At 43.3% G+C, this 23947-nt stretch overlaps 1 protein-coding gene across 2 annotated transcripts in view; it reads left to right on the top strand.

The window, feature by feature from the left end:
• Positions 1-22089, top strand: part of ST8SIA4 (ST8 alpha-N-acetyl-neuraminide alpha-2,8-sialyltransferase 4) — a 715738-nt gene extending 693649 nt beyond the window's left edge. For both annotated transcript variants that reach the window (XM_069625456.1, XM_069625457.1), the window contains exon 5: positions 7834-22089. In XM_069625456.1, the coding sequence (XP_069481557.1) occupies positions 7834-8116 (283 nt within the window). In that variant the 3' untranslated portion in view covers positions 8117-22089. The remainder of the gene's footprint in view (positions 1-7833) is intronic.
• Positions 22090-23947: the final 1858 nt, after the last annotated feature.

Raw genomic sequence — 23947 nt, 5'->3', positions numbered from 1 at the left:
CCGAGGGTGGGCGCCTTCACGCAGCACTACTGGCAGCTCTGCCCAGGGAAATACGCTTTCCAGGTCACAGCCTGAGGTGCGGGATAGGCCTTTTGTTCCAGCACCAAGCGTCTTGGACAGGGCTGGTTCCAGCAGGCCAGGCACCACAGCTTCGGCACGTGGCACGCAGCTCGACAAAATGGCCACTGTGCCAGACAAGATGGCCGCTCATCCGATACCCCCTCTTGCAGAGCGGATGGAGGAAAGAGTCACAAGGTGGGACTGGTGTCAGCTAGATGCATGGCCTACAGTTTATCCATCACCAGCGCAGGGCAGGTTTCCCCTGCACCCCAGGCAGAGTGTTCCCCGGCCCCAGCTGCCCTTGGCCACTCCGTCAATATCAGCTGCCACCTCTTCAGCCTCCGAAGACAGGTTCTTCAAAATGTTCCTAGGGCTGATGTGAACTCCCCAGATGGGGGCCATCCTCCGGAATGCCATCAGGGACATGCTCCCTCAGGTCACCCCACCGGCACCTATAGTCATTCCTCCGATGGCTCTGGTGCCACAGGCCCCAGCGCAGACGCTGCTGCCCCAGCCGACTCCTCCGATTCCAGCTTCCCTGCCTCCCACAGTACAGGCGGTTCCACACCAGCCTCTGCAGCAGCCACCGGCTCCGGTCTCCACTCCGCAACCCACGGCGCCCAGCACTCCTCCACCAGCTCCGGACACCCCGAGCCTGGCACACAAGGATGAGGAGGAGGAACCCGACACAGCATCTTCAGCCAGGGCCTTCCATGAACGCCTGGCAGGTTTGGCAGAGTATGTGGGCCTTGCTCAGCCCGAGGTAGAGCAGCCCGAGGAGGGGGTCTTAGAAGAAGTCCTCATCCCAAGAGTTCCTACCAAAACAGGTATCCCGATGCAGAAAGATGTAGTTGCCCTGGCTAAGAGAGGGTGGCTCCAGCCACACTCGGCCCAGCCTGTCAATCGGTGCCTCTACACTAAGTACAGGCAGATGGAGGGGGACACACTCTTGATTTCAGCGCATCCTCAACCGCACTCTTCTGTGATAGCTGCAGCGTCACTCCATTCCAAGCCTCAGTCGTCCTCGGCCACCTCGTCCTCAATGCTGCTAGAGAAGGAGGAGAAGATCTTGGAGGTGTACGGGAAGAAGCAGTACTCCAACGCCTCCTTGCACCTGCGGCAGGCTAATGCAGATTCCATTTTGGCAGCCACTAACAAAGGGGTCTGGCAGGAAATTGCAGACTTCTTCCCAGAACATCCGACACCGTCCCAAGCGCACTTCAAGACAGAACTAGGAGAATCCAGGCTGGTAGCGCAAGACAGTATGGAGTCCACCGTGGCCCACATCGATACCTCTGCCCGGGCCATCTGCATTGCCACGGATAGGAGAAGGATGGTCTGGCTCCGGGCTACTAAGTTTAATCGCGATGTCCAGGAAAGCATATTGGACCTTCTCTTCGAGGGCAGTGACCACTTCCACCCCACAACTGATGAGGAATTAGATAAAAAGAAGAACAGCTTGCAAACCACAAAGTCTTTATCTATTCTTACAAGGGCCACGCCCAAGGCCTACACCCAGTCGCAGCAAGGCTCCGACAAGGGGTGGGTGTTTGGTGGGTTCCAAGGCTTCCAAGATCGGAGGTCCGGACAACCGGGCCGTTCTCCGAGTCCGCATCGCAGGAAACAGCAAAACATGGTGGGGGGCAAGGGATTTTTCAAAACCCCTCCTCCACAACAGCCTCAGAGGGAAAAAAGGCATGACACGCCCCTTCTTGTCCAAGTGTCTCCAGTGGAGGTACCATCGCTATGAGTCACCTTTCTGCTTCAGAGCTCTAGAACATTTAGTACATGGGTGTGAAAATGTAGTTGTCCACCCTTGGTTCCTTGTTTTAATGTGGTATTAGTGAGAACTCCCTAAAAACAGAATTGCTCATATGCAGGAAAGATGCACTTGAGGTAGTCTGCTTCCATGAAATCAGAAGCGATCCAAGGTTCAGAAGAAGAACACAGACACTGTGACATTTCCAATATGTGTTTACTAAATAATAGGAATAAGGCCTATCTTTCCCCAATACTATGGGCTATTCCCTAGCTATATTAATAACTAAGGTGCTTGTCAGTCATGAGGAAGTGTCCAAATGAAAAGGACAAAATCGAACCCTAACTGACCCTACCACCAATCAAACAGACTAAGGTCAGGAGAATGACTTCCTTCACCTGATGGTGTACTGAATTTCTTTATAGATTTCCTCTTAATATCAAATGTTCAGATATTCTCTGGTCACCTTCTGTATCAATTCTTTTAACGCTCACTAGGGTTTTGGCTTTCCCCCCATCTTTGTGGATTGTCCTCTACAAGCCCTTTCTTGAACTTTCTTTGATCCTTTGGTCCAAGCTATTGGGCCTTGGGTATTGTTCAAAGTTATACTCTCTTGGATGGGGTGTCTCTTTGGAGTAACTAGTGTTCCCCCTTCTCAACTCTGGTAACTCCTGTGTACCTTTTATCTCATAGACTTCTCTTGTCTTCACTTCGTGGTATTTTCTCTCTTCCTGTGAAGGGTTTTACCCCCAGAGTTAATATAGTTATTCCATGGTGTGTTCCGTGTTCTCGTTCTCAGGTTATTATAGTTCAAGTGCATACATTTTATATTCAGGCTTTTGTCAATTTCACTGGGATGAGTTTCTCTCAATTTTAAATACAGGCTTTCATCCATTTTACTAGGATGAGTTTCTCTTAAATTTGTATTTAAGGTTTTGTCAATGTTACTGGGACAAGTTTCTTTCCATTCATAATGAGTCCCATGTATCTTATCATTCTCCCCATTACCTCTATCATTACAGGGGAACATCTCTGGGGTTTGCAGTCGCTGGGGACCCTTCACTCGCTTATACTTCTGTGTTGGCTTGCTCTCGCCTGTGTCCTTTTCTGGTTACGCTCAACGTCCCGGTAGCAGGTCTGCTACCGGGACAGGTTGCTGGATCTCTAAACCGGGTGGTGTCGAAGTCGTTGATCGGGCACCCTGCCCACCACGGAGTCATCGTGATCACACCACCACCGGTATCTGGGTTCTCCTTCTCTCAGCTTCTCTCCGACTGCACATGCTGGTTTTCCAGAATCTGTCTCTCACGTTGAAAGTGGATCGGAACTTTGCGGGCTACGCACCTCTGTTTGGCTACCTGTCCGTCAGGTGTTACGCTGAAAAGAGGGGCTCCACTGCTGACATATGGGTTCCTCTCGTTCACCCTCGGGTAGTATAGCTCAGTGGCAGCATGCTCGTCTTGGAAGCAAGACGACGCAGAGCAACAAAGGTTCGAATCCCGGGTCCTCCCTTAGAGATCTCTTCGGAATTAAGTGCGTCATAAAAAAACAATTATAATTATAATAATTCGGCATATCCTCTCTCTTCAACCTCCTTATTGTAGTTAATTGGAGGCTTTTGCTTACAGCAACAGAACCTTTCTCTTGATGAAAAGGACATACTTTATTCTTGTATACAGCCAATGTTCTTAATGTTGTTGTGCTTTGCATATCAGATCTTCCCATATATTCCACTACTTGGAATGGCTTAGAGAGTTCTTCAGCGGAACATGAGTCTTTGTGCCCTAAGGAGGAGTCTCTCCCAGTGAGTTCCCCCTTGCCTAGACTCCTAGGGAGTGTCTAACAGAGCAGACTCATCTTCCTAGCCTCAAAGGGCGAGGCTCCCCTATGGGGAGAAGGAACGCATTCCCTCGATTCGTCACACCAGAAGATACCTTAGACACCTCATCCCTCAAACATGCTGCTATGAATGAAAATGAAGTTAGACACTTTGTAAACCTGCTCAGGGAATAGAAATTGTTTTGGTTCCCACAGCATCCTCAAGCTACCACTTCGATATGATTATGTGGTCACAACTGTAGAAAGAGCATTCAACGTTTTCAAATTTTATAAAGCAGAATTTAAATGAAGAGAAAAAATAAGGTAAAATAGCCTGTGCTGTTTGATTCTCGTTTTTGTAAAAAAAACTTGAATGCTGCCTGCAAATTACTTTTTGCAGATGGAATTTACAATGCATTCCTATGGAATCCAGCCGCTTTTGGCAGGTACTTATTGCAGGCAGATGTCATAGGAGTCCATTAATTGTACGCCAATGTGAACATCTCATGCTGGCAAAACATTGAAAGGTTTTGCAGGCGGAGTGGGAAGTATGATGCAAAAACATATTTCCCCTCCCATCTCCCTCTCCACTCTCATAAGCTCAATAAACTCTAGCAGAGTGATATTCTCACAAAAACACCATGCCGCAATCATTTCTCACATCAAACTTCAAGTAAATAGACAAGCTAAGAATGGTATGTTTCAGCAAATGGATGTAGACTATATGGTTACAGTGATATGTTTGTTTTTGATATTATAGGAGAAGCCTGCTATACCAGTTGTTCTGCTGGAGCCATTTAAAAAATGTCTCATTTGTGCCACTCCTGGCAGATAGTGGGGCAATATAGAGCTTGAACTACTTGCAATGTCTTTGGTGTTCACATCTGAATTATACATTGCTGATGTGTTTAATTGGCCAGCAGGTCAAACCAAGCAATCAAGAAGCAGGGCATCTCATGGATTTTTTAGGGTGCAGGGTTTAGGGTATAGTTACAGCAATCAACTGTATGCTGCACAATATTAAGACACTACCTTATAGAAATTCTGCACCAGTGGAAGAGGAATCAGTATGAGAGCAAAAGTTGGGCCAGTGCAAATAAACGTGTTCTTCTGATGTATTTTTGCACGAGAGGAATGTTTGCCTTAGGACTAGGGTGAAACATGTACTGGCTCATGACAATTTTATTAAATGCACATTTATTCGTTAGCACCTGAGGATGGATGACAGATCCCTGAAAATATACACCCATGTAGGATAGGGTATACTTTTATAGTATACCTAGCATGAATGAGTCTGGTGAAAGGTGGTGACTCCAACTGTTGTGTCCTGAGGCACATATATTCCTCTTTGTGCCGATTTTGATGTTGTGAGAAACCTGAGGGAATGTTTCTCTCCTAAACCCCTTGGATCCTCTGAGCAGGTGTCCAGGTAAAGGTGGGACGAGGAAGATGCCTGCTAAGAGTTGTAAGGGTGAGACATGTCCCGTTAATTGAGTTCCGACAGGGCTAATTGAACCCTCACATCTGCAGCCTGTCAAGGGGCTACAGGTGTATAAAAGGAGCTCAACAGAGCAGCAAAAGAGTTGTCAGAAAAAGCAGCAAGAATGGCGGGGCAATCAGCAAAGAACCTTCCTGGAGCCCGACGCTTAGGACCATGGATATGGGTGGTCCATGGAAGCGTGGTCTGGGAGCTGGTACTCCCTGGAGTGGGGGGAATGAAATGAGGGAAGCTGTGTGGGGAGGCTGTCCCTTTCCCTCATGCTCGCGTCGCTCGTTCCCCTGTGTTGAGAGGCCAACATAGGACTGCCTAAGTGGCAGAAGGTGGGAGCCTGGCCTTGGAAGTCAGAGACTGTGTGCTCCAAGCTGCACCAAGAACTGTCAAAGTGACCGGTGCGCAAGTGTGTGAACTGTGTTAACAAGGAATACTTTGTAGCGGAGTGGTCTCATTTCTCAGATGAGCACGTTTTTGAAAGTCTCCTGTCTTTCACATTTTCAATTTCTATAGCGCCAGGAATACTTTGTATCGGAATGGTCGCGTGTGGCATGAAACACGTTTTTGAAGGTCTCCGAACACTTGGCAATCCATTTAAGTGAAAAGAACAATTATAGAATCTTTAAAGCGAAACAAACAAACGTTAAACATTTAAAGCGGAACAAACAAATATTGAACCTTTAAAGTGGAATAAACAATCATTGGACATTCAAAGCAAAACAAACAAATACTTAACAGCAAAATAATTCTTGAAAAACAGACAATGTAAAAATTAGTTATGCGTGAAATCCACAATTATTGCATACCGTACTGAATTAAAACTTTGCAAACCAACAGAATTAAGACCTTTTTGAAGCTAAAGAGGGAACGGGACCCAAAATTCAAGCAAACCATTATATGCTGAGTTCAAAGTGAATATAACTTTAAAGAACAATTAAACTACTACATGTTGTGTTATAAATTGAAAATAACTTTGAAGAATAAGTAAATAAAACCTGAAGTCTAATCTATAATGGAACTTTAAACTTAGACAACAGAAAGAAATATAATTTTCAATTTGGGTGAAAGCTAGAAGCTACCAGAACAAATATTTGAACATGGAAACAACGGAACTGTGAATATTAAAATAAAGAAGGCAAAGCTATTTTCTTTTGAACTGTGTTGTTTAACCAACTTATACCTTGGGGAAGGGAACCCTTGAGATCTGAGACATTGTGAGGACGGAGTCCCAAGGTTCCCTTATGTTTTGTGGCTTGGAACTTGGAGAAGGGAACCCTGAGAATTGGTTAAAACTATATCCTCTTGAATCCAAGGAAGGTAACTTTAAGACTTTTTGTGGAACTGCTTTACACATGGGGAAGGGAGCTGGAAGGAAGCTGCAAGCTAAATGAAGCTCAGACTTTTGTATTGAACACTGCACAGATTTAGTTGTGAGGGCAAGCGTAGGTTTTGGGCACAGACAGGTTCCTAAATTGAACTCTTTGACTCAGACTTTCCTTAGTTTTATTTAGGTTGGGAAATCCCATCTTAGCACTGGGCAAGTTAGGGGTTCAACCATCCTCACATATAAGCTAAATAAAAGTGTTTGTTTGAACTTGAAGTCTGTTGTCTGTGTCATACTTCATGATGCCTTCACAATGTCTGTAGAGTCGAAATAGGAGATGACTATTGCTCTGACTTCAGTGGCTCAGACTTATGGTCATGAATAAGATTGTTTGATTGAATGGTGGAAAATAAAGTGATTTTAGGGCAGGTATTAAGAGTGTGGATGCAGAATTCTGGGAGTACAAGTATTTTTTTTAAATATATGCGATATAAAGCAACATAATACAATATAATTGCAAACAGTGATGGAGGAAAGTTGGTTAGACACCCAAATATAAATAAGTTAAAATAAAAAAAACGTTTTGAAGAGCAGTACTAGATTTGGGAAAGGACAGCATTGCAAAATAAATGTCAGTTGCACTGTCTTGGTCATGACGCAGAATTACTTTAATGTGTTTGGAGATTTTAACTTGCCATTTAGAACAATTCTGTTTTGCTTTAAGTACTTTCAAAAACATGAAAGTACTACATTTGGTCATGAGTAATGTCTTTATAAAATGATAGCAGCTGATGGCAGACATGACAGTGTACAATTGTATCTTAAAATGTCTGGTCATCAACGATAATGTAATTTTCGAAGAAGTGGAAGGTTCATTGAACTTAATGTGAATCCTACAATTATTTAACAAATGTTCACAATTATATTTGCAACTGTACACACAATTATAATTCCATCAGTCAGATGGAAATTAGCCTTCAATAATTTTATTTGATTCAAAGTGAAAATATTGTTTTATTTGTATGTGATTTATGTTAATCAAATGGAAATATGAATAGCAACAGATGAAAAAAGTGTAAGATCATTAAAATGAATAGTATTTTGTTGAGGTAACAGTCAGTTCAGAGCAAAGGGAAAGATGAAGAGCTGTGAAAAAATGTGAATTGTTATTCAATGGTGGCCAAGGATCTAGAGTTGTATGGCATATTGTTTTGAACATTTGTGTGACACGGAATGGGCTAACATTGGCAATGTAATCGATTCATTTGCATGCATGACAACTGATCAATGCTTAATGCAGTATAGATGCAATATTTGATTGGACATATTTAGTTTGCCAGCATAATGATCACCATCTATTGTTTCTCGTTTATCTTGCAGTTACTGGCTGACAAACAAGGTGCATATCAAGCGACCCAGCACAGGACTACTCATGTATACCCTGGCTACTAGATTCTGTGATGAAATTCACCTCTATGGATTCTGGCCATTCCCAAAAGATTTAAATGGGAACTCAGTGAAATACCATTATTATGATGAATTAAAATATAGATACTTTTCTAATGCAAGCCCGCACAGGATGCCTCTCGAATTTAAGACGCTAAATACACTTCATAACAAAGGAGCACTTAAATTGACGACAGGAAAATGTGAACAGCAATAGAAGTGTGCTGAGATTAAAATCAAGTACTAGCTATGCCACTCTTCAAGGAGACGTTAGTTCTTGCGTCGCACTGTGCTTGAAAGTAAAGATGTGATTATTCAATATATACCAAGCCACTGAAAACAAGAAGCTTATACGAATTTAATTTATAGCTGATTTCTTTCGTTGCAAGGTGCTATAATACTGTGGCATCAAAACTCCGAAGGTCCTCATAGGGGCCATTTTATACAAGAGGAGAGCTTGAATGTACGTAAGAGCCGTTTTCTTGATCCAAACAAATCAATACAGTGTCAGTCTGTGAGGAGAAAGCAGCTTTTAACTTCCAGGTTAAAGACGCAACAGCATGGAGATGTTCATTATGGAAGACTCCACCACAGTGAACTTAAGAACTAAGGAGAGTTTGTAAAGAAGTCATTAGAAAAGTCAGTTCAACGTGGTCTTCTAGCAGATCAACACAATGCCTTTAGTCATTACTGTGTCTGACGTTGTACAATACTCTGTTTTTGTAAGTGTGAAGTTAAGGGTGTTTTTGCCTTTTTTATTGGTATGTGAAATGAAGGGGCCTGGCACCCCAGAAGACGTAGCAAAGTGGAAATAGTGTGGTGATAATACAAAAAAGTCTCATCCTTGAACTGCTGCCAACCAGTGGAGAGATTTACCCAAATGAAAAGAGGAGCTTTCAGGTGATAATGAGGTGTATTTATTTGCCATGCTGTTCCACATGAATGACAATTCAGTAATTTGACGGATAAAGAAAGTTTGTGTAATGTGTAGTTTTGGGTAAGTGATCATAAACAATGAAGGTGCCCTTACTTTTGGTACCAAAGAATACACTGATTTTGTAAACACAACAACTCTTTTTATGAAGTTAACATGCACAGTTAGTACTGTGATGCTCTGCTGTTGGGGGGCAATGAGGGTGTACAATTCATTATGTGTTTGACATAATCCCCCGTACTTCAGTGTACATGAAGAGTCTTAAACTGTCTTATAAAATCTACTTTTTTGCAAGTGTTCCCTTGTTGAACTCACGGTATAGAATACATTCACTGAAGAAGACTTGAACATGATATGTAATTACATTTTTCTGTTAGTTTGCTACAACATTTTCTATGTATTCCTTCAGTATTCACATGGCAACAGACAGACCTGAAGTGGCTTTGTGAGCAAAATAATGTTTTATCAAGACTCAATCATCTGGCAATGTAAAGAATTCTTTCAAAAAGGTAATTGCAGTATTATGAGATTTCACCCCAGATGTATTGTTAAGCAGGTGTGCTTCATGAATTCTGTTCTAAAATAGAACTGGATGTGTGTACTACAGTGTTGAATGAACTGCTTCTGGCCAGAATAAGCCTGTGGTATGAAGCTGCATTTACTCAAGGAAATATGTGTGTATGTGTAGAACAACTGCACTTTACAATGGCTTTCTGCACAAATCCTGCCCTTCATTCAAATATGTTTGAATAAGGCTCACTGCTAGTAATTTATAAATAGTAATATTCCAACTGAAGATCCATAGAGGGTAAGTGCTATTATACACAGAGTTTCTATATTCCAGTTAAAAAACACATTAAGTAGAGTAAACATGCAGGATTCATGTGAAAAGATACAGAACGATTATCAGAAATAATGATGCCTTTCATTGAGTTACACTAAAATGTAACAAAAAGAAAAAAAGTGGATATGAATTGTTTCACAATTTGTGCACCTGGGTTATCCATTCGAGTACAGAGCGTGCAACTATCATAGATAACATCCTAGAGTTCTGCGATTTGGTGGAGATCTATGTCCAACATGAGCACAATTCGCAATTTAAACATCCTACTCTTTTGTGAATACTAAGCTTGCGTCACTCTAAACATAGAAGATATTAATGAAATGGCTGTTAATCTTCTTCACTTGAACCAACTAAAAAAAGTCTGATGTACGACACCTGCCACCTTCTTCCTTACAGGAATGAAAATATCTTTCTTTTGTTTTGCTGCACAGTCTCTATCAAGGACCGGGCTTGCTCTGCTATCAAACCAGAAATTGTAAATACTTTTTGTAAGGTTTATTGGCCAACGATCGGTCATCAATGCAGTAACTTTGTTGTAAGGTTTATTGGCCAATGATCATCAATGCAGTGGATGAGGAGACAAGTATTTGGATTCGTGTGGGCTTCCCATTGGCTGTTGCACAGCTACTTGACAGAAGCAAAAATAGCTTTCAACATTACAGTTCTAATTTCCCTGTATCACTCCAACTCTATGAACATGCACTCTGATTCCAGTCCACTGATTCTGCCTCCTGTTTTGCAAGTTATGTTCTTCATTAATTAAACTTTGTTCTTTATCTGTTGCCACAGTCAACCATTTCAATATCTTTCAAATGATACCTGCCCAGATCAAGAAGAGCCCCTACAGCTGTTGACAAATCGGGCCCAAACTGCTTGAGCTTTGCCCAGATGCAGTGTCACTTTGCACAGCATTTGCCATACAGCAATTCTCCAACTGGTAAAATGCATTGCTGAAATACATAGTTGAACCTGGTAAAAAAATTGGCACAAGAGTGCAAAAAAACTGGGCAACATGTATGGATTAAATGGTCTAAAATTAAGATCAAGACCTGAAACAAGCCGCTGCCCAGTGGCCACATGTGTATTAAGTATTTATAATTCTTTCAATTTACTTCATGGAAGCAGATTGGGGACTGACGGTTTTAGGCAATATGATAGATAGCAATATTTGGTGGGTTCACGTTATTAAGATTTAAGATTCGGGTGTGAGAAATATATGTATGTCATGACTTCTTAAAATGGCAGTGACTGACATACTGTTGTGGAATTCAGTCACTGCATGCTTTTTATGTCACTAAACATGTTCTTGTGTCACTCAGTCAACATAGCTTTATTTCGCCAATTGTTACAAAAGCGTAATATTAAATTGAATGCATACATTCTACAAAACCTCATCCATAAAATAAAGTAAAAAGGGTTTCAAGACATAACGTATTTAACACATTTTACATCCATACAATCTCATCACAGCCACATTGGATGTTCAAGAGCAGTATTCATGAAGCAGTTGATTGTAATACTGATGCCTAAGAATCGATTTTCCACAAATTAATGCTCCTACGCCAGTCTGACAGAAGATACTCAGAAAACGCTGGTATACCACCATTCAACACTACTAAACTGCAGTTGAGTTCTTGATCAAAATCCTATTCCTGTGAGTGCAACACGCATGTATTCCATGATGCATGGCAAGCCCTCATCTCCCTTTTTTCACGTGCAGCATTGCCAACAAGGTTGGGCTGAAACATGTCCCATAGCTTTTGGAGTTATGACATTTAAGAGCCGTAAAAAGTAACTTGTCACCTTTCGGGCATAGACGCATAGGTCTTGAGACATTCGAAATTCTGGAAAAGTAAAAAAAAAAACATGATCTGTAGAAGGTTTGAAACAGGATAGAAACAAAGCAAAAGGTCACTCATGATCAGAGGACACTATGGACTGTTGGGATAAGGGTTCAAGAGGCACTTCCAAAAAACAATTCAAGAGAGCCACGTACATATAAGCAGAACCCGATTACAAATTGCCCCTTTGCTTGCTTTTGTGTGGTATGGTATTAACAAGGTCTTTCTCTATTTACACAGTATCCATGGTAAGCATGCACAATTTTAATCAGTATGCAGCACAGTCAAATTAAATCAGCAGGTTGTGGGAGCATTATCGACACAACTTTATTGTTATTGTGTGGCTATCCATCCAAAGCTTTGAATGATTATCGATATGGACATTAAAATGGATAGAATCTGATTCCCATGTTTGAATGTCAAAGTGTTCTTCCAAGGGTCAGACTATGAAAACAATGTAGCGAATGAATGTAGCACCAGGTTTGCTGCATGCATAATAAGGAAGGGAGTAAGCAGGTTTTGCCCCCAACTGTATTATCTGAAAACCTATGTACTAAGTTTGCTGTATATTATATTATACAAATAAATATAATAAACAGATTTCTTTGTATGTTATGTTGCAAAAACAGTCTAATTCACGTGTGCCCTATTGCAAACGTTTTTAGAAAATGTGGGGAGGGACAAAACCTGTTTGCCCAATTCGGTATTACTGTTAATTTGTGTGTTTTGTTACTGTGAACATGTTACATAATCTGACCCAGGATGTTTGAAGATAGATTACTTGGTAGACATTTGCATCCGGCCCGATTATATTTAATCTAGCACCACAAGAGGTTATTGTGAATTATTCCATTCTATCATGATGTAAAAGCACGTTTCACTACCAAATGCAATATGATAAAAAGGTCAGCATCTTCTCTACATGGAAGAGATTTGGTCAAATATGTAAAACATTAAAAACACTCCAAACATGAAGCAGCTGCCATCTCTATGTTTATCCCAGCTACATTGGTGATAAAGGCCCATTTGGTGCAATTTGTGTGATCACCATATGCAGTGGATTTTGTTTCCCGTTGAATTCATTTTAGAGCGAGAGTTAAGATGATAGGGTATTCGCAAATATTTTTTTCAGAAAGCTAAAGCTCAATATTCACAGAAAGTACAATAAAAGGACTCATAAAACATGCCTGATGCAGAATTGTGCACCAGTTTACGTCACGCTGTGTGCACCATTTGATGTCTTACAGGCTCTATCTGTCTAGTCTTGATTGAGTTTTATTGAAGATTGTTCCATTTGCAAACACTGGGATCCAAAAATGTTACTTTTAGTGTGAGATATTTGTTTTATAGATCTGGGCCTACAGATGGCAGGTTTCATCAGACTTCTTTCCAAAATAGTTCATTTAGGGATTGTTAGGAACGATAGTAAGCGCCACTGATGGCAAAACACATCATCTTAAAGTCCTATGCTATTTTGTCTTGCACACTTTCTTCGAAGGGGACGGTCATTTGAGCTACATTTGTATATTTCACTTCAAGATATATGTGCACTTACTGTGCGTATATTCCTGGGAGCCAGTTTTTGATTTTCGCAATGGGGCAAAGTTACCTGTGCATATGTTATTCTTGCAGCTGGTAATTTTTCCCTTTTCTGTGCTGCTTAAATGCAGTTAGTGCGGGCTCGTACAATGTATCACAACGGTCACCAAGAGACCAGCCATAACACACAGGGCTTGTAGCACCATAAGTCTGTGATCCTTGGCAAATAATTTAATGTCACTGTGCATTGCCTCAAAAAATTGTGAGTTCTCAAAGTCTGTCATCTTTTATACATAACAATACCACTGTCAAAATAGGTCAAAATCAGTCTGTGATTGATGAACATCTTCGAGTTATGGTTACATTATGGTGGATTTCGAGGTTAACCTCTCAATACAGGGCATATGTTATTCTTGAAACTGGTCATGAGAGTTATTACCCTACTTATGCACACAATGAAACAATAAAAGAATATGGGCCGTGCCCATTGGGCATGGCCTTCGGCCATGGCTAGTGGTCTAGTAGTGTTTTAAAATGGACAGTGCGCATGCCCAAAGGCTGTGACCACTGTCCATGGCCATGGCTAGTCTGGTAGTGTTCTAAAATATAGATTGGACATGGCCGAAGGTCATGGTTAGTGGCTAGTGTTTTAAAATGGACAGTGAGCATTTATTTTATTGGATATTTGTTAGGTGCCCATGCAACAAATGGTGTTTCAAGGCACCACAAGACAAAAAGGGGGGGGGGGCAAGGGAGAAGATAATGACTGTCCTACTAGGCCTGTGACATTTGGATCGTGCAAGTGCAGTAACAAGGAGTGAGAGGGAGAGGAAGGTGGGGAAAGTGCCAGTCAGTGCAAATGCTAAGTGCTAGGGTGAGAAGCGAAGTACAGGGAAAAGAGGAGAGAGTGCAAGGGAAGGCGGAGTGAAGGAGAGGGGAGGGCAACAGGGGCTAGACGAGTGCTGAGGGGAGGACAGGAGGCTAAGTGCCAGGGAATTGCATGGATTGCAGGTGGTGAGGGTCCACATGCTAAGTGCTAGGAGGGTGGTGGCAGGGAGGTGGGGTCTTGTGCCCTTTAGGAAAAAGAGGGAACCAAGCAACCTGTCAATGCAACAGACGGGGGTGTTAGCAGGGGAGGGGAGACGGAACTAAGAAGAGACAAAGAGGGTCGTCTTGCAGTCCTATTGTGGATTAGTTGAAGTGGTCTAGTAGTGTTTTAAAATGGACAGTGCGCATGCCCAAAGGCTGTGACCACTGTCCATGGCCATGGCTAGTCTGGTAGTGTTCTAAAATATAGATTGGACATGGCCGAAGGTCATGGTTAGTGGCTAGTGTTTTAAAATGGACAGTGAGCATTTATTTTATTGGATATTTGTTAGGTGCCCATGCAACAAATGGTGTTTCAAGGCACCACAAGACAAAAAGGGGGGGGGGGCAAGGGAGAAGATAATGACTGTCCTACTAGGCCTGTGACATTTGGATCGTGCAAGTGCAGTAACAAGGAGTGAGAGGGAGAGGAAGGTGGGGAAAGTGCCAGTCAGTGCAAATGCTAAGTGCTAGGGTGAGAAGCGAAGTACAGGGAAAAGAGGAGAGAGTGCAAGGGAAGGCGGAGTGAAGGAGAGGGGAGGGCAACAGGGGCTAGACGAGTGCTGAGGGGAGGACAGGAGGCTAAGTGCCAGGGAATTGCATGGATTGCAGGTGGTGAGGGTCCACATGCTAAGTGCTAGGAGGGTGGTGGCAGGGAGGTGGGGTCTTGTGCCCTTTAGGAAAAAGAGGGAACCAAGCAACCTGTCAATGCAACAGACGGGGGTGTTAGCAGGGGAGGGGAGACGGAACTAAGAAGAGACAAAGAGGGTCGTCTTGCAGTCCTATTGTGGATTAGTTGAAGGGGGACGAAGGGAGGAAAAAGGAAGATTGAGGAAGAGGCTATTGCAGTAGTCCAGCCTAGAGAGGACCAACGTTCTGGAGATATTAAGTTTCTCAGGGAAGGTGAGGAAAGGGAGAATGCCTATGATGAGATGAAGCTGATAGTTGGCCTTCTTGGCAAGGTCCAAAATGTGAGGAGAGAAAGAGAGGGAGAGAGGAGTCAAAGATGACACCAAGGTTTTTTGCCTTACAAGATGGTGTGGTGGGACCCATAGAGGGCGGCCAGATTGAAGAAGGGAGCAGGGGTCACAATGAGATGGATCTCCGTCTTACTGGCATTAAGGCAGAGATCTGAACAGTAGTCAGACAGCCAGGGATGAGAGAGGAGGCAGTAGAGGGAAGCTTGATGGAGAGATGTGTGCCGTCTGCATATCGCTGGAAGTGAGGAGAGAAGGAGGAGATCAGAGGGGCGATGTGCATGTTGAGGAGCCACGGCGCGTGGATAGAGAATTGAGGGATGCGGCAGGTGGAGAATGTGACGGGAGAGAAAAGGGACTATTTGAACCTTGGAAGGTCGGTCGGAGAGGAATGAGGTCAACCAGTCAAGTGCCAGACCTGTAATGGCAAGGGTGTCATGGAGCCGATTAGTCAGGGTGGCATGATTGACCGTGTCAAAGGCAGAGGAAAGATCCAGAAAGATAAGAATGGATGGAGATTTGGAGCCAAGATTTGAGAGCAAGTCTTCAAGGGGGTTCAGTAGAGCAGTTTCCATGCCCTGAAGCCAGGCTGGTGGTTGTGGAAGGAACCAACAGATTCAGTGTGTTGGATCAGTTGGAAGATGACCAGCTTCTCCACCAGTTTGTCCAGGAAAAGGGTAATGGAGATAGGGCGGTAGTTAGCAGGGGATATGGGGTTGGCAGAGGGCTTCTTAAGGAGAAGATACACAAGGGAGTGCTTGAGGGATAGCGGAAAGGAGCCAGCGGCAAATGAGTGATTACAGAAATCGACTAAGGCTGGCGCAAGGGAGGCAATATTGTCCTTGATGGTTCTGGAGGAGCATGGGAGCACCTGTTTGGAGGAGATTTTAATAGAGAGGACTTGCCTCGAGACCTCAGTGGTGCTATGGGCGAGAAAGAGGAGAGTAGTAGGGAAGCGTAGAGGGGGCTAAGGGAGACCTAGCAGGAGAGGGAGGAGAGTGAGGAGAGGATGTCCTGGGTTTTGGTTAAGAAGAGGGAGGCCAGTGAAGTACAGAGGGCCAGAGATGGCAAGGAAGAAGTGGAGACTGCCGTAGGATTAGCAAGCTCCTTGCAGATTTTAAACAATATGCCCATGCTGTAAGTGTCCCCAGAGATGGGGGCTTGCATATAGGCCCTCTTCTTCAAGTGACTGGAGAGTCTGAATTTCCTTTGGAGAAGGCGGCAAGCCAGTTTGTCAGTGGGTGTACCTGATGCTTGCCACTTCCGCTCAGCAACTCTGCAATTTTGTTTCAGAGAGGCTAGGTCAGAGTCATACCAGTTGTTGTGCTTGGAGGCAGGCTTCATGCGGATCTTCATGACAGGGGCAGTGAGGACCAGGGTGTTGGTGATAGAGAGTTGAAGATTAGCTAGGGCAGAGTCAGTGTGGGAGTTGGTGGAGGGAATTTGAGGGGGAATGATAGTGGCTGTAAAAGCAGCAGCTGATACTCGCTTCATCTGACAAATGATGGAGAAGGAGACTGGCAGTGCAGACAGAGGCTTAGCCGAGGCACCTAAGAGATCCAGGTGATTGGACAGGAGAGCATGGTCCGACCAGGAAAGGGATACAGTGAGAGGGTTGGAGATGGGGATGTCTGCTGAGATGAGAGCATCCAAAGTATGTCCAGCTGAGTGCATAGGATCAGAGGGATTAATAGTAAAAAGAAAGTCACAGAGTCGGTGGATGGGTCCAGTAGCCAAATCAGGAGAGTGAGTCAAGGTGAATATTGAAGTCTCTAAGGAAGAGAAGTTTGGAGGTGGAGGCAAGAAGAGGAGAGATCAGACTACTCAGAGAGGAAGAGGGATACCGGACCGGGGATCCTGTAGATGGTGGCAAGAATCAATGAGAAGGTTGGAGAGACAGTAAGCCGGTAGATGAGGCATTTTAAGGAAGAATAGGTCTGAGGCAGAATAATAGTAGAAGGGACCCATTGAGGGAAGATCAAGGTCACTCTGCCTACAGATCCGTTAGGCCTGGGCTTGGAGAGGATCTTGTAGTCCTCAGGGACGAGTGTGTGAAAAGCAGTAACAGAGCTGGCAGTGAACCAGGTCTCAGTGAGAGCGAGAACATCAAGTTCAAAGTCTTCAAGAAGGAGACAGCGATCAGAGGATTGTTTTAACACTAGAGAGAATGTTGAGGATAGATAGGTGTAGCTGCTTGCCACATTTGATGGTCTTCCGACGAGGGGTACAGGTATGTGATACACCCGTCAGAGATGAGGAAGGGTCAAGGGGGTGGCAGGCAGAGGGGAGGTAGGGCAAAGGAGGAAGTTGATGAGCAACAGAAGTCGCCTATCAAGAAGGAGGAAGTTGGGCTCAGAGCCCTGTGCCATGACAGTGCCATTCTGATAGACATTAAAGATGCACCTAGCTGATGAGAAATATGCAAAGAGTACTTCCCATCTGGTGCCCGAAGCTCCCCTTGGCCAGCTCAGAGCCAGCGGCTCAGTGATTCTTTGTCCGCCAATATCTTTGCAGACACTGCACTACAAACTCCACATTTTCACTAAGGCCGAAGGTGCATTCCCATTGCAAAGCTGAAGAGGACATATTTATTAGAAGTGAAGGGATTTACAAAGCCATAGAAAATGGCATTATGGGGGATATAGTATTATAGGGGAGATCATCAGGAACGTGCAGAGATAATCCGGTCTTGAGTTCCCCAATGCATTGAATTTCAGGAGTTTTACATGTCATACTTCATTCTCTTCATGTGTACAGTTATACAAATTTCAGCTTTATATCAAATATCCAGCCAAACTAGTGTTTACAAGTAAACAAAATCCCCTTTATCCATTGGACAACAATAATGGCAAATGCCTTAGTTTCCTAACATGGTTACAGATGAGCCAATCTTAATCACTACCCAGAATGGTGAGATGTGTTAACATGACAACACCAATAGCATGCCTTGTGGTCAGGCCATGTATTTTTGTCTCCTTACAACATGCTTAGTCTCCATTTCCCTGTGACACCATCACCATTGCTTATCCATCTGGCAACGGGTCAAACTGGGTACCTAACAAGGAACATCGTTTTTTTGGGGTGTTTTTTCTATTAGTAGTTGTGGTGTTGTATGAGTCCAATACAGTATTTTCTCCTTCCAATCGCCATGGGCATGAATCAATGGGCCTTTTCCACTATAGATGAGAAATTAAGGAAAACTAAAACATTGTTAAATCTTAAGACTATAGTGGCACTTCTGTCAAGTTTCCCACATTAGGTGCAGGTGTCCTCACTTGGGAATCAAGGGAAGGATACGTCTAGAAAAAGAAAGTGCCCTATGCGAATTTAATCTTCATCGACATGAACATTGTACAACATCTTCCATTGTCCAACCCCATTCTTCCAGGAGAAGCAAGCTGATTGGTGATTCCGATAGCATGGGCAGTTCCTTTCCCAAATGCCCACAGTGAGGTCCTCCACGACCTGTTGTGGCTTCACAGAAATGTATTGGATGCGATCCCAACAGGCTCTTAAAAAGTGTCATAATTACAAAGGACCAGGACCAGATGGTCACTATTTGACTATGTTCGTTCTAAAATAAGATCTGACCTGAACAAAGTTAAAATGGTTCATAAGCATATGCTTCTTACAACTCTATAGAGGTAACAAATCTTGTTCAGCCGAGGAAAACAATATAATTTTCCAGATCATTCACTTAACCTGTGATAAATATTTCAATTGGTTAGATGGTAAGGGGCCTGATTAATTCCAACCAATTGAAATCTATTAGAAAGTATTATTCTCAACCCGATGAGAAGTGATGACCGATCAGTATGTCAGGAATTCAGGCATGAATACACAGTCACCACCCACGTTTGTTTCTCCTGACCTCTAGCACCTCTCCCCACGGTCCAATGATATTTTGTACCTCGCTGTTCCTCCAGGCTCTCACCTGTCATTCCAGGAGCATCCCACCACAAGTCCTGCAGCCAGCACCCCCAACTAACATTTGCCACCTTTTTCTCCATGCTGTCTACTTATGTTCCCTAGCCACCATAACAGAAATAGAAAGGGGAAATATTTTCTCTTCTATGTCAATCGCAAGGGTCATCTTTGATTCCATGTTTTTAAAGGAAATTGGGCATGTACATTATTCCCAGAGCCCAGTTTCTATAAAAAAAAATACGTTGCACCCTAAATGGAGCCCTTTGGTGTGAATAGCAATCACCCCACGTTTGGGAGGGACAGGGCTGTTAACAGTTATGAGCCCTTGCTGAGCCTACATTAGGCTTGGGCTGTCACCGTCCCTCTGTGCCACACCAAATGCGGGGATCATTGCTTTGGTAATCTGCGAGGTCCTGTTCATATTGGCAGTTCATGTTCCTAAGAATGTGAGTGCCATGTTTCCTTTTCTGTTCAAGCTGCAATTTCAACCTCGTCCCGCCATCTTGCAATTCCTAACCCTACTCCCTTCAAAATCTCTTGCATGAGCTGACATATGGCTGCTTATCAGTTTGAGCTCTACTCATCACTAACACTCGTTTTCTGTAGCTTTTGTATACAAGCAAATTAGTCTGTGGGGAAGACTGTACACCTTTATATTGCAAATACATTAAGGATGTGTGAAGCACAATATATGGCCTGCTTGCCATTGTTGTGACCAAAAAAGCAACCCCTGGTAAACACACTGCTGCTTTAGAAAAACATCTTCAATGTTCTCAATTGCTAGCCCAATGGATTTTGAGTTATGAACCTCAATTCAATATTTTGGGCTTCACATGTGTTGTTATTTTTTGTCTTGTGATCATGGACTGCAGACAGGACTATGGGAATTAGAATACACTAACCACCTTTTGTTGGCATTTGGGATCTTGAATGTAAATGGTCCACGACCATAATTAAATGTTTAAGTAGAAAAGCCAACCATCAGCAATAAATAAAATCTTCTTGTGGATGCATTGTTTTGCTATCCTGTCTATGATTTACCTTGTTCTTAATTCAAACTTCTTTCTCAGGAGCTTCAACTTAGTTCTGAAAAGCTCTCAGGATCTGTGATTCATATAGACCATCCCTCTTGTCTATCCTTTGTAGAAACATGCACTAAATTCCATTATCCAGGCCAAATATAATCGGGTCATGTGCCTCCTGGCCCCTATTGAAAGTCGCAAATGCCTGTTGATATCCTGGGAATCTACTGCTTCACACATACATGTTAAGCCGGCTGTCAACCTGCCCCTGGCTCGGAGAAATGGCATCGTATAGGTGAACATGATGGTCTTGCCCTTGGCTGGGAAGCATGCATGGTTTTAACACACTGTGTTTTTAAGATGATCACTGGAGTGAAGTTCCCCTAGATAGAGCAGTGCTTCAGTGACCCCTGAAAAATAACTATTTTTGTAAAGAAAGGGAGAGTTTCACTTCTACAGATACCACTGCTACAATTTAAAAGGTTAGTGATAACCTCATTAGTAAAGGTGGGTTGGGGGCTCTGTGTGCCTGAGCCTTGCCCTGATTACTTGTGCTATCCTTCCATGGAAAGTCATCTAAGAAGTTGTGCATCTGAAAAGAGAGGGAGCAACCACTGTAAGGGCCATTTGCTCTGCTGTTTTCTGGCTTCAAGCAGGTGTCTTGCCACCTCACCGTCAAACGTGCTATCAGTCAGAAGCACGGGTGCAATTAACTGAACTCATCCGTTTTTTTCTTTGTCTTACATTGTGCATTTAATATCCATGTGCTTTGTCCATTGCCAGCTCCCATGGGTGTTCCTGCCTTTGTCACGTCTGAAAACAGGCAATCAAAATGAATTCTATAACAACTGGGGTTGGGTAACATTTCTGCCAGCTGACTGGTATTGGCTGATTAATCCCATAATTCCACCACTCCACCGCCAGAGGAATTCTCTCCAAGGCTTCCTCCATATTTAGTGGCTGTTGCAGTAGGCACTCAACCAATTTGGTCACTGAGGCCAAAACATGTGCCTCCAAAGTGGCGTGGAATGTTCACGCACCCATTTTCGGTGCAAAACACCAATGTTAGCATTGCCCATAGAATGCAATGAAATGGAGCAGATTTTCCTCAAAGTCAGCCATTCTTTCTGCGCTGTGAACATTGTCCATTTCACCGACTCTTAAAAACCCCCAGTCCTCCCACCCCCGCTGAAAGTAGGAGAATTGCCCCAAAGCAGCTGCAGCTGCGAGCCTCACAATTCAGACATAGCGCTTAGAATGTTACCATCCCATTGGCCGTCTCCTTTGTTCCATTCTATCCTGGCATTGCTGTCTTTGCAAGCAGGTCATTCACATACGTTAGCATTCCCGCATTATGTTTCATGTTCATTATCGCCCAATTAAAATCTGTAAATTGTATGTGATGCCGTTTCCTGCAAAGCGTTTGAAATCCAATTATGTCTCGGAGCAAAAGCCCAGAAGTAATAACGTAATGAAATCACTTGGGATACACAGTTAAGCGAGCGCAGAAATGGGTATTCTGACGAATTCATAATACTACACATAATGTAGCACTTGACTGATAAAACTCGAGGGACTCGCGGATACGGCGCACTATAGCGTGTGCGGTCGGGAGACAGCGAGTCTGAAGATTAGGAAGAAGAAACAAGAATGTAGTTGTGTTGCTGTTACATTTACTTGCGAAAAAACCCTCCAAAGGACACACTTGTTCTGGTCCTTGCGTGTGTCTAAACAATCTAGATTTTTGCATTTACGATCTTTGTTAACGTTTAAGCATTGTTGGTGTTTACGTGGGTAACTTGCAAAGTACCTAATAGGGGTACACAGAAGAGAGGGCAGCATTGACACACAGTACTACTGGGCACAGTCACATGATGTGTATAGCTAGGTCTTCAGGCCTTTTCAATAATATGAAGAAGTGCTCTGTTTACTATCAGTCTATGATGTTACGTACAATGTGTTCTTTGCCTTCTTATCATTTGTACAACTGTAAAAATAAATTATTTTCCTTTTTTCTTAATTTGGTTTTATGAGTGTGTTGACTTGGAGTTATTTCAAAATCGTGTCAGATCAGATGATTTAACGAACAAGCAATGCCAACGCTCACATGGTTGGCTTTTGTATGTGCATGTGTTGCGAAGTTCATAGATGGATGAAGTGGTGAGTAGTGGAGGGAAGTTGATTTGGGATTTCCGTCTTTTTGTGTGGCAGTTTGTCTGTTTGGTTTGTAACTGGGTGTTTGTATGATAGCATGTGTGCATGGCTGCTGCTTGGTTGAATTGTCCTTAGAAATGTTGCAGTTGAGAAAATGCAGTATATGCAAAGGGAGATCCATGTTCTAGCCATGCACTCTGCTCACATATCAAAGTTTGGAATAATATAGTCACTAACGCCTTGGCCCATAATACTAAAACATTGCATTGGGTCAGTACAATGTTTGTGTCATTACAAGATGTGAACCAGTGCAAACATGCACTGAAACAATCCATATTTGCTTTGCTGAAAACCCATACCTCCATCCCTGTGTAACGCCTCGAATGCTTACACTCTGACACCTACAAAGAGGAACTTCTTAATTACTGGGGGTGCTTACCATGGGTGAGCCCTGGCACGTATTCCTGAGCTCCTGCACTTATTTTCCTAGACTCAGTTCTATTATGATGTTATGTTTTGGCACTGTTGTGTCTGTGGTTGTCACACAACAAGCAAAAACAATGTTCATGGGCACATGTCTGTGCCTTCTGGGTCAGCTCTTTGCTAATCTTGAACCTGATGAGGCGCAGTGGCGCTTCTGGGCTAGTGTTTCATTTTCATGAAAAATAATGAGCTGCAAGGGGAGAACACTGGGCACTTGTGCTTTCCATGCCTGCACACTGACCCTGTCATCTTGCATGATATAGGCATTGCACCAGTATTGTAATAACCCCCTGTTAGGCAGAATTGCATGCAGTACCCTCTGGGACCACCACATACAATTAGGACTACAGGTGTAAGCAAAACCAACCTTTGGTATAAGTCTGCACTACACTGTTTTTGGTAGCGAGCTAAGCAGCCAGGCTTATCTCAAGAGGGAATGTGAGCAGTACAAGAATGTTACACAGAGGTCTTACAATCACAGTGGTTCAAGTAGACACTTACACTCACGGTTTCTTGGTAAAACACTTATTAATTTAAAACACAATCATTTAGAAAGCATTCACTAGAAGGAGGCAACATAATATCATACACAAACACACTTCAGTACTGAACCAATTCGTTTCTGAGTAAATTAGGCTCCCCTGAAATAGGAGCAATATGGCATTTCAGTCACTTTAAATGGGAGTAAAAGGCACAAGTTAATAGAATAGATAACAAATACTTTCTTAGGCAGTGCAAAATAGTTTCAGGTGTGAAGAGCATGTTTTAGTGCTGATTGAAAAGCCAGGATTTCGTTTTGGACTTGAATGCGTTAAAGGAATCTTCAGATCTGATGGAGATGGGGATAGCATTTCAAAGCTTGGAGGTAAGGACAGGGAAGCTTGTGCCCCCTGCTTTTTGAAGTTTGAACCTAGGGATCGATAAACAGTGGGTCTGGACGGTTCTTTGAGGTTGGGTAAGCACATGGCGGGATAACCGAATGCAGAGGTACGGGGGGCCTTGTTGGCCAAGCATTTGTGCGTGAGGGCGAGTGATTTCAGTGTAATTCTCTGTTTGACGGGTAGCCACTGTAGGTTAGTTCTGGATTCAGAGATGTGGTGGTTACGAGGGATGTTTAAGGCAGCTCTGATAGCATTGTTCTGGGTGATTTGTAGTTTATTCAGGCTCTCTTGGCTAGTTCCTAAGTAGAGGGCGCTACCATAGTCAATTTTAGACATAATGAGGGTTCTGGCTAGTGTGAC

Source organism: Ambystoma mexicanum, chromosome 6p (genome assembly GCF_040938575.1).
Source record: "Ambystoma mexicanum isolate Mex_15411 chromosome 6p, UKY_AmexF1_1, whole genome shotgun sequence".
Taxonomy (NCBI): Eukaryota; Metazoa; Chordata; class Amphibia; order Caudata; family Ambystomatidae; genus Ambystoma; species Ambystoma mexicanum.
Note: the sequence above shows the minus strand (reverse complement) of the source record. Positions and strands in the feature narration are given on the sequence as shown.